We start from the raw sequence: 11,852 nt of genomic DNA on the forward strand, positions 1-11,852 counted from the left end.
ATGGGGTACCTGACCAGTTTAACGTTTCTTTACAAAAAAAAATCACTTTATACATGGACACAAACATGCTAATTAGTTTGTAATAACAACTCACAAGTTCATTAAACCTCAAATACCCTCGGGGATACATCCTGTGTTTGTTTAATTAAATCATGCAAATAATTAATAATATTTTAGTGTTTTGATTGGTATTGATCGATTTTGACAGGTAATTTTTAAATATAAATTTACTAACGAGCCTTCAAAAAGCGTTCAGAATTTGGTGTTGACAGGGTTTGGTTTTTTCAGGTTAGATTAACGTTAATTGATAGGGAAATTTTGTTGGACTTTGAAAATTATTCGGTTTAAACTGAAATTCGGTTTTATCAGGGTTCGGTTTACCCAGGTTTCACTGTATATGATAAATCTTTTTTTTTTTAATTTGGGGTGATTTCTAGATGAGGTCCTTGAATGATTCCACCATTGACACTTATCCCATATCACAAGAATTAATATCTATCGACTTAGTTTTAATTATGATATGAAACTCATTCATTAAGTACATATTTTATGAAGCTCTTCTAAAAATGGGCACACAGTCAACACTTTTACAACCCTATAAAATTACTAATAGAAGTATTCAATACTGGTAATTACAATTTTTTGGTGGGATCATGAAAACATGATTTCTGTCAGGTTTTTTTTTTATCTACCTGTTCATTTGATTCTGGAGGCTTGTGTCATCATGAATGTTAATTTCCATTTTGAAATGAAGATTAATTTTAGAATGATGCGAGTTGATATTATTTAATCAACATAACATGGTATAATGAAATTTATCATATACTTAGCATTAATATGATAGCTTTTGCATATGTGTAACGAACGGAAGTACACAAGCCATAATTTCCCACCCAGGCTGATAACCCATATCAGCCCGGTCTGATAACCCATATCAGGGGCGTCTCGTGCAAAAACCCATAACAGTGCTTCTCGTGCAAGTTACTTCCGGTGTTTCCGGTATCGGTTGTTTATTTTTTCCATTGTGACGTCAGATATTGATGACGACGTCAAAATTTACGGGAACAGTTTTGTGGGGATAGTTTAGTACTTACTAACAAATACCATTGGCAATTATGAATCATTTTATAGTACAACAAACATGGAGTAATAATGATCATGAAACTCTTCCAACTACTCAATGTTTCAAAATGCCTCTATAGGAAATGTTACCATAAAATGTACATATATGTATATGGAGGTAGTGATGCTGTTGGTTGCATTGACAGTTGTAGTATATTGGATTTATAACTTAACTTCTTTATAAAGTTTTTGACTGTTTTAGTTGTTGCATTTGTGTTTTTTTTTTTGCCTTACATAAAACTATTGTCGGAAGTATATGATAAAGCGATTAATACATGGCCTTTTCCATATCAGCCTGGATATCATCCCTCGACCCATATCAGCGCCTCGACTCCGTCTCGGGCTGATATGGGGGTCTCTGGATGATACCCAGGCTGATATGGAAAAGGCCATGTATTAATCTCTATATACATGTAATGTAATGATATATCAATCAAATTTCATCCTTAATGAAAACATAACAAAACTACTATGCAAACTTTTTCATGTTTTTCGCTTACTGTTCTGTCTAAATTTAATCTGTAGAAAAGACCATTTGTCTTAAAATATGATTCCAGCCTATCAACAACCAGACGAACATCTGTACGATTTCTCCATATAATCACATCGTGCCATTGGCTGTCGTCAAGGAGATTACCACCAGTCTGATTAGTGGCGCCAGGGTTATTTGCTGTAGATCCTTCGAAAGAAAATATCAAAAAAATACAACATCAAGATGTATCTAAACCAATTATTTTTTGTTTTCAAATTATATGACTTTTATTTACATAAAAATACATCATTGAAGATGATTAAGCTTACTTGTTAAAACATATGTCTGTAAAATACTAATAGATTTTTTCCAAATAGAACACATATTTATTAGTTGTCATTTGTTGCTGTATTTTATACTTCTTTTTTTGTTATCGTTTGTTTATTGTTTTGTACATAAATCAGGTCGTAAGTCTTCTTGTTTGAATTGTTTTAGATTTGTCATTTCAGTGACCTGGCCTTTTAAAGCTTGCTATACAGTATGCTTTTTGCTAATTGTAGAAAGCCCTACAGTGACCTATAGTAGCAGATTTCTATGTCATTTTGTCTCTGGAAGAGAGTTGTCTTATCAGCATTTTTTGATACCAGTAGTTATCATACAAACCTAAATCAATATGCAGGACTAGTCTTCCCTGTACAAGCTCTAATGACAGGTAATCTCGCTGGTTACCAGAGGCATAAAACAGGACACCATTCTGCTCTTTAGTTTTAAATCTTAATTTGATATTATTAGAAGGCATGGGACCAGTGTTACCAACTGATAAATCATAGCTAATACTGGACTTCCCATCGAAGGTTGCTACTTCAGAGGCTAAAATAAAATTAAATAATCATGTATTGATGTCAATATACACTGCAAGATAAATAAACACATACTGTTCAGAATTAAAGAGAAAAATTATTTAATTTCATATAATTGCTTATTCTAAGGTCTTCTATCAATCTAGAACTGATATCAACAAACTCAATATTTCACAATGTTGCATCATAAAAAAATATGGGGTTTGTCTAATTTATGCAGAGTCTATACCAAAGACTGGAAATGAATTAATATTTTGTTTTAATAGCTGTTATCCTAATGCCAGCAAGTTAAATGTTAAGTTGGTTTGCTTGTTTTGTTTGTATTAATGTATGTTATATTTTAATTTTATTGGAAATTATCAAATAATCAAATTTATCAATATACAGGTTAAACTCCATTAATATTTTGTTTGCAGATGTCAATCTTAATTACAATGAATGATCAAACTTTAATACAAACAAAGCAAAACCAAACCTTTAACTTGCTACCATTAGGATAACAGCTGTAAAAAAGCTTCTGTCCAAGTTTTGTAATATTCCATGATGATTTGACAAATATATGGATGTCTCATTAACAATAGACTGAACTCAAATGTTGATGGCTATGTCATGCTTTTGTTACAGTTCAAAGAATCAAGTCCAGTTTCTTACAGCCGATTGCATTGTGTGTGTAGGTAAAGGTAAACTCTTCAATAAGCTTGCTTGTTAGCTGAACCATGAAGTAATTATTAGGTTAGGCAAACTACCCTCCTTTAAGAGTAGACTAGTCCGACAACTAACCAATCTGTCTGCCTGTAGAACTAAGCTACTTTGAAAGGAGGGTAGTATATCTTTCCTAATAATGACTTCACAGTTCAGCTATCAAGCAAGCTAACCAAAGAAGTTTCTTTTACCTACACATGTAATGCAATCGGCTGTAACATTTTGCTATATGAACACTTACTGTATTTACAACCAAAGAGTTCCAATCTCATTGAAATTACGCCAACCCATCTCTGTGGGTGGATCATTATATATCTAGCAACCACTGGATATTTCAGGTAGTTCTTAGAAATCATGTCAGAGTTAGTATTCCCACCAAACATCTAAAAATTATAGAACATCACTTTTAAAATAAAATTTAATGACAATCTAATTTATCTAGTGATTAACTAGAGGCTCTAAAGAGCCTGTGTCGCTCACCTTGGTCTATGTGCATATTAAACAAAGGACACAAATGGATTCATGACAAAATTGTATTTTGGTGATGGTGATGTGTTTGAAGTTCTTACTTTACTGAACGATTTTGCTTCTTACAATTATATCTATAATGAACTTTGCCCATTAGTAACAGAGAACTATATTTGGTAAAAATTTACATAAATTTACCAAATTAATGAAAATTGTTAAAAATTGACTATAAAGGGCAATAACTCCTTAAGGGGTCAATTGACCATTTAGGTCATGTTGACTTATTTGTAGATCTTACTTTGCTGAACATTATTGCTGTTTACAGTTTATCGCTATCTATAATAGTATTCAAGATAACCAAAAAACGGCAAAATTTCTTTAAAAATTACCAATTGGAGGGCAGCAACCCAACAACCAGTTGTCCAATTCATCTGAAAAATTCAGGGCAGATAGATATTGACTTGATTAACAATTTAACTTCTTGTCAGATTTGCTCTAGATGCTTTGGTTTCATAGTTATAAGCCAAAAACTGCATTTTACCCCTATGTTCTATTTTTAGCCGTGGCGGCCATCTTGGTTGAATGGCCAGGTCAACGGACACATTTTTCAAACTAGATACCCCAAAGATGATTGTGGCCTAGTAGTTTCAGTGGAGATTTTGTAAAAGATTACTTAGATTTATGAAAAATGGTTAAAGATTGACTATAAAGGGCAATAACTCCTAAAGGGGTCAACTGAGCATTTTGGTCATGTTGACTTATTTGTAGATCTTACTTTGCTGAACATTATTGCTGTTTACAATTTATCTCTATCTATAATAATATTCAAGATAATAATCAAAAACAGCAAAATTTCCTCAAAATTACCAATTCAGGGGCAGCAACCCAACAACCGATTGACCGATTCATCTGAAAATTTCAGGGCAGATAGATCTTGACCTGATAAACATTTTTATCCCATGTCAGATTTCCTCAAAATGCTTTGGTTTTTGAGTTATAAGCCAAAAACTGCATTTTACCCCTATGTTCTATTTTTAGCGGTGGCGGCCATCTTGGTTGGTTGACCAGGTCACGCCACACATTTTTTAAACTAAATACCCCAAAGATGATTGTGGCCAAGTTTGGATTAATTTGGATCAGTAGTTTCAGAGGAGAAGATTTTTGTAAAAGAATACTTTAATTTACGAAAAATGGTTAAAAATTGACTATAAAGGGCAATAACTCCTAAAGGGGTCAACTGACCATTTTGGTCATGTTGACTTATTTGTAGATCTTACTTTGCTGAACATTATTGCTGTTTACAATTTATCTCTATCTATAATAATATTCAAGATAATAACCAAAAACAGCAAAATTTCCTCAAAATTACCAATTCAGGGGCAGCAACCCAACAACCGATTGACCGATTCATCTGAAAATTTCAGGGCAGATAGATCTTGACCTGATAAACATTTTTATCCCCATGTCAGATTTCCTCAAAATGCTTTGGTTTTTGAGTTATAAGCCAAAAACTGCATTTCACCCCTTTGTTCTATTTTTAGCCGTGGCGGCCATCTTGGTTGGTTGACCAGGTCACGCCACACATTTTTTAAACTAGATACCCCAAAGATGATTGTGGCCAAGTTTGGATTAATTTGGCCCAGTAGTTTCAGAGGAGAAGATTTTTGTAAAAGATTACTTTAATTAACGAAAATTGGTTAAAAATTGACTATAAAGGGCAATAACTCCTAAACAGGTCAACTGACCATTTTGGTCATGTTGACTTATTTGTAGATCTTACTTTGCTGAACATTATTGCTGTTTACAGTTTATCTCTATCTATAATAATATTCAAGATAATAACCAAAAACAGCAAAATTTCCTCAAAATTACCAATTCAGGGGCAGCAACCCAACAACCGATTGACCGATTCATCTGAAAATTTCAGGGCAGATAGATCTTGACCTGATAAACATTTTTACCCCATGTCAGATTTGCTCTAAATGCTTTGGTTTTTGAGTTATAAGCCAAAAACTGCATTTTACCCCTATGTTCTATTTTTAGCCGTGGCGGCCATCTTGGTTGGTTGACCGGGTCACGCCACACATTTTTTAAACTAGATACCCCAATGATGATTGTGGCCAAGTTTGGTTTGATGTGGCCCAGTAGTTTCAGAGGAGAAGATTTTTGTAAAAGTTAACGACGACGGACGACGAACGACGGACGCCGGATGCCAAGTGATGAGAAAAGCTCACTTGGCCCTTCGGGCCAGGTGAGCTAATAATAATGTAGTTTTACATAATAATGTACTGCAAATGCACAAATTATTGCAATTTTTTTATTTTTGTGAAAAATGCGACAGGATTATGATAGCAATAATTTAAACTTGCAAAAAAAGAATTTTCTCAATATTACAAAAAAGTAAATTGCAATTTAGTCTTATTACATGAAAAATTCGCAGTAATAAATGCATGCAATAATTTCTGAATTTACAGTACATGGAACTGACTCAATGAGATTGTTACAGAATTTGATACATTTACGATAAGCCTAATATTGTGTGTTTTCAACTGTATAAAAATTACCAAAAAAAGTTTTATATTTTCATGGGACCTTTTCATTAGATTGGAAGCACATGCACAGGATTGCTGTCATCCAATCAAAAGTTATATTTTTTATCATATGAAACATACATGTACATGTAAAGAAACTTCACAACTTTATCAAACATTCTTCTAAAGCTGTAGAGAATACAATGTAACTTTTACAAACCTGTCTAATTCCATATTCATTTGTATACTCCCGCCATGTTGTTTTGTCACTGGAGAATGCGATATAAAATTCTGTCACAAATTCCCCTGACCCTTGTCTACCTTGTGTCCATATATCAGTTAAGATGTATTCTCCTCCAAGATCTATTCCTAGGTATTGATTTGTATCTAAAATACTTGCTGTCCATGCACCTGAGAAAAGACAAAGTGGCTTTCAAATAATTTTAAACATCTTTCCAAAAACAACCATGACAACAACAATAATAAATTTTAAAGGATTTTCATATTAAGATCTAAAGATTTTTACAGTTTTCAAAGTTAAACATGTTTTAAAGCAGTCTGAAAATCAAATTACGTTTATCTTATATTGTTTTGTACAAACATGACAAATCATGCTGTCAGTTATTTTAATTGTCATTTGGTCTCTGATGGAGAGTTGTCTCATTAGCAATCATACCATGTATCTTCTCATTTATCAATAATCTAGACTCATACTTTCTTCTTTAGAAAACTTTGAGATAAATGTGAAGCAGTTAAAATGCCAGTAAAACAGGTCGTCATCGATTTGGGAGTCAAAAGATGGTTTGTAATACCTGATTCCATAAATCACAAGATCAACTGCTCAAACGAATGATAAAGAAATAATGTTTGATTTTGTAACTTAGGTGTACTGTGTGGTCATTTAATAGCATTTCAATAATGTGTATCGATGCTTTTTTCACCAAAATCCATATGATAAATAATTGTACAAGTTATAAGTGAATTTTTGTCCATTTTTGTACAAATTGTAATTTGTACAAGCACTTTTTGTACAAATTACAATTTGTACAAAGTCAAAATACAAATTATAATTTGTACAATATTTTTGTACAAATTATAATTTGTACAAAATGATAACTTGTACACAACATATATATTTAAAACATCAAAATCACTATAAAAAAAAGGGCTAAACACTAGCAAAATTTTATAATTTTCTAAAAGTTCTACAATAAACCCCAGCATCAAGTTTCATTAAGAAATCATTCTAAGAAAAACTGTGGATTATTCTCAAAATCTAAACACTGTCACATAGTAATGTACGTTAATTCTGTCATTTGTCTGTTATTTGAAATAAGGTGTCATCAACCAAAGAATTTCATTTTTCTACAATTGTAATAAAATGCTTTGCTGAGCACAGCCTGATACGACCGAAGAGATCGAAACCCTGAACAGTTGGGGCAAATTTGGACACAAATAAATTGAATATTCAAGCTTGATACTGTCAGAATTTGGATTGTGATCAAATTTTTGACATAATGTAGGCTTCTGACACAAAATAAATGTGGTCAAAGATCTTACATATCCATTGCGCAGTACTGTATACAGTATATGTTTTGCTCATTCTTGAAGGCTGTATGGGGACCTATATTGCGTAAATCAAATTCATAATGACTTTTTTAGATGTTTCTCTCATAGGCAATCATACCACATCTCCTTTATTATATGATATAAAACTACATATTATACCTGTAGAATCCTCTAATCTGGCTTTGTATGGCTGTCTGACATCACTGCTGGAAGACGATGCCCAGAAATTACTGTTTGGTATTCTATTACCTCCCCGACTACTTACACCAAGGGCTGTACCTTGTAAACAATCACTGTCTTGATATCGTGTTCCTAGAAATAGAAAAAAATTATACATGTAGAGTGTTCATAAAATTGTCTTTTCTTTATTGGAAAAAAGCTATTGAAAGTCACAAGATGTTACAAAGTACATCTTAAAGTTACATGTAGTATGAAAAGTTTGGTACATTTTCCAGACAGTTCCATTTAATAGTTCCAAAAGACTGCTATATAAACCTGCCTTTTTTAAGATGCACAGTAATATTCATGTTTTTTTTTGTTTTACTGTACAATTATTTTTTGTATGGGTTTTTATGTTCAATGAAAGGCTCATTACCATTTCTTGACTACGATTATCAAACTACATGTATCAGCCAATGTACATAAATACTTTTTCTGGCCCAGCTCATATATATAGCTCTTATTCCAATTTTGAGTAATCCCATTCTGGCCAAATTAGTGGTTGTCATTAGGGTATAACCTTTATCTGGGATTGTCCAATACTTTTGTTAGCATGACATGTGAAAGTCAACTTATTTTAGCCTGTAAACGGGAAATGAAGTCTGAGAGGGCAACACATGAAATTACAAGCGCTAATATCACAATAATAAGCAGGATAGAGGATTAGTACAAAACTACATGTATAAGAGGGATTCTGGATTCATGTTGAACCGGCCCCAATTAAAAAGTACTTATAAATTTAAAATTAAAGATAATTGTAAATCATGTAAATTGTAATTAATAAATCTTTATAAATTTTATAATAATCAGGATTGGCAAAGTATTACCTGCCCTGGAAAACCCAGGTGGGAAAACACGGGTTTTCCCGGGCTGGGCAATACTCCCTGAAATGGGTAATACTGGGCAATACTGGGCAATATGATTTTTTAAGCTTATTTCAACCAAAAAGAGTACAGACTTGTGGTAGTTTCATAGTGTTATAGCTAAATATATACATTTTATACAGATAACCATAGAGAGTCATTGCTAGAAGATTGAAAATTCAATTTCATTCTCTTCTCCACTAATTCTATGTAGGCAGAATACAAGATTTGCACACTTTGGGATACCTTACCTTATTAATTTTTTAGCATTGTTTCAATAATTCAATTTTTGCAAAAAATACATTTTATTGCAGTGTGGTAAATTCAAATAGAAATACAATCATATTGCTAATTAAACACCATACAGGGTCATGTCATTAACTTTTTCTTCTGTGTATTAGCCTCCTTTAAGTAGGAGCACCTCCGAATGGAGTATATACCCTTAATGTCTTATTAAAATTTGTAAACACATTAAAAATATGTATACAGCACATGCATATAAAAGAAAGAAAGTTGTTGGGTTTTTTTTTTACATGGCATATATACAGGGACTTGGGTGTTTTTTAAAACTATATTATCTCATGTTTATGTTAAAAATCTGTTATTATTGCTTTATATGAGTCTAGAATAAAAGTAAACCATTTATTGTTAAGCGATAAAATTAAGTAAAATATGATCAAATGTGCTAAAAACTGGTTAAATCCGTTGTAATATATTAAGTAGCAATTTCATACTAATGTAAAATACCTAATGGATTTGGTGATTTAAAACTACAAAAGATAATTATTATTTTTTTTAAATAATGTGGTTAGGGATGTTAACTGTGAAGATATTTCCTTTAAAATATATATGTCTTATATTCACTTTATTCAAATATTGCAGTAATTATAAAATAAAATAAAATAATTTGGCATCAGTAGTGATTTTTAAATGAGATTAAAATAGATTTTAAAATATATGTACTTAATACTGTTTCTTTTCTTTGTTTGTACATTATGTACATTTATATATTTTTTTGCATTATATACTTTATTTTTCATATTTCAGACTCGGTGCCAGGCTTAATGTCTATATGTATCATATTAAGGCACTATATTCTGTTGACTGAATTTCCTCATATTGTCCTGATCCATGAATACTGTTCATTGGTTTCATTAACACTTAAAATGAAAAGGTTGATTGTTGTTATATAAACCTATCTGTGTTCTAATCTGAATAATCAGCTATCTGATTGTGAATAAACATGCATTAGCTGCCATAAATCAGTAATTTTAAAGATGTTTTAGTACTTACTTAATAAGTGATTTTATTTTAATCAATCTATCCAAAACTCTACATCGAAGATATGGGCTGAGGACTCATTTTTGAAATTTATGCCATATTGGTTTTATTTAATGTTCTTAAAAGTGTTGAAATTGTTTTAACATTAACTATAGAATAGAGTAAGTGGTTTAGCGGATAACTTAAAGCCAAAAGTTTAATGACCAGCACAAAAAAAAATACTATAATGCTATTTTGCACAAATTATTGGGCAAATTAAATTCTCACTTGACAATCAGCACTGCCATCTTTTGGGAATTGTTATAGTAATGCAGTGGCGGATCCAGAAATTATCATAAGTTGGGCCCCACAAACTGACATAAGAGGGGGCCCGCTACAGTCACGCTTCAATGATTTCCTATATAAGCAACCAATTTTTTTCCCAAAAAAGGGGGGGGGGCCTCTAAATCCACCTCTGTAATTAAGTACTTACAAAACAAACATTATTTCTAGTTTATCCTGCACAATAACAATCACTTAGACGCTTGATGAACGTTAATAGTGCATGGATGCAGGCGATCCCCTCTATCTGATTTGAGTGGATCAGTTTGGGCCAAAGTGACCATTTGCCCTAGGATCAGGTTTGTGCCATCCCATCATGAACACTCAGAACAGGCTAAAATCTTGAGTAAGATAATTACAGAAATGCAAATAACCTGTCCGCAGTGGGTATAAAAGCCAAAAATAAAGAAATTAAATACTATTTCAGTGAGCAAACAATTGATTTATTTATTATAATAGTCATTGACTCTCAAATTAAGTCACTTCCGTAAACTTTTCTATTATGAAAACAACCGCCATGTTATGGATCTCACACCTGTAATTTCTACCTGGAACAGGTAGTAAGTGTTTATATATTTTGCAAATAAACTTCGAAAAAAGTTCAACTTACTGTCTCTTTCACTGTATTGGGCATAAGAGACATGGAACACTATAAATAGTATTAATTTGCTTCTCCACATCGCCATATTCCTACTTATGCATTTCAAAACAGTTGCTTCCCTTAATCATCAGTCACGTGACCAATTTCTCAGGTAAAAAGACAGGTATGATTATTTCCCTTTGAACATAACAGCGTGATGACTGTTTAAATTATATCTAACATATGACAGTATATATTTTGGTTATTTAAACTTGATTAAAATAATATGTACTTCACTACTTGGGAACAGGACAATTTTTATTTAGCCCTCCCCCCTTTTTTTTTTTCTAAAATCCGTGTTTTTCCCCAAACTAGATTTGAATTATTTTCGTGGCTTTCTGTATCATACGAACATAAAATAAATATACAGCAAATAAAAGTGTAATTGCTATTTACTATCTTTTCCAAGTTTACCATCCACAGCGATCACTGATATATAATATAAGGATCAGTTATTTGTTCGTGTGATACAGAAAAAATACGAAAATAATTGAAATTAATAGTTCGAATCATTCTTTTTTAAATAACGGATTTAGTAAAAAGGGAAAAGGCTTTAAACAAATTGTCCACAAGGTCCATGATTTAAAAATGATCTATATAAAAGTTATTTTACATTTGGGAATAGACTAAAGTATCAAAAAATTAACCCAGAAAAAGGAGCGCTTAATTACTACTTATATTTTTCTATAAAATTAGAACTGCAGGATTTAAACAAAGACAGCCAAGTTGTAAATTATTAATAAGCGCTCACTCTTTAGAAATTGAGAGATATTAACAAATAAAAAACATATAGATAGACTAACT

At 31.9% G+C, this 11,852-nt stretch overlaps 1 protein-coding gene across 2 annotated transcripts in view; it reads right to left on the minus strand.

The window, feature by feature from the left end:
* The window catches only part of LOC139511581 (neurexin-4-like), a 34,618-nt gene extending 23,442 nt beyond the window's left edge, over positions 1–11,176 (minus strand). For both annotated transcript variants that reach the window (XM_071298426.1, XM_071298425.1), the window contains exons 1-6: positions 11,019–11,176; positions 7,884–8,036; positions 6,376–6,566; positions 3,398–3,539; positions 2,258–2,464; positions 1,623–1,801 (exon numbers count right to left, since the gene is read on the minus strand). In XM_071298426.1, the coding sequence (XP_071154527.1) occupies positions 1,623–1,801; positions 2,258–2,464; positions 3,398–3,539; positions 6,376–6,566; positions 7,884–8,036; positions 11,019–11,094 (948 nt within the window). In that variant the 5' untranslated portion in view covers positions 11,095–11,176. The remainder of the gene's footprint in view (positions 1–1,622; positions 1,802–2,257; positions 2,465–3,397; positions 3,540–6,375; positions 6,567–7,883; positions 8,037–11,018) is intronic.
* Between the last annotated feature and the right edge of the window lie 676 nt (positions 11,177–11,852).

This window comes from Mytilus edulis, chromosome 2 (genome assembly GCF_963676685.1).
Source record: "Mytilus edulis chromosome 2, xbMytEdul2.2, whole genome shotgun sequence".
Classification (NCBI taxonomy): Eukaryota; Metazoa; Mollusca; class Bivalvia; order Mytilida; family Mytilidae; genus Mytilus; species Mytilus edulis.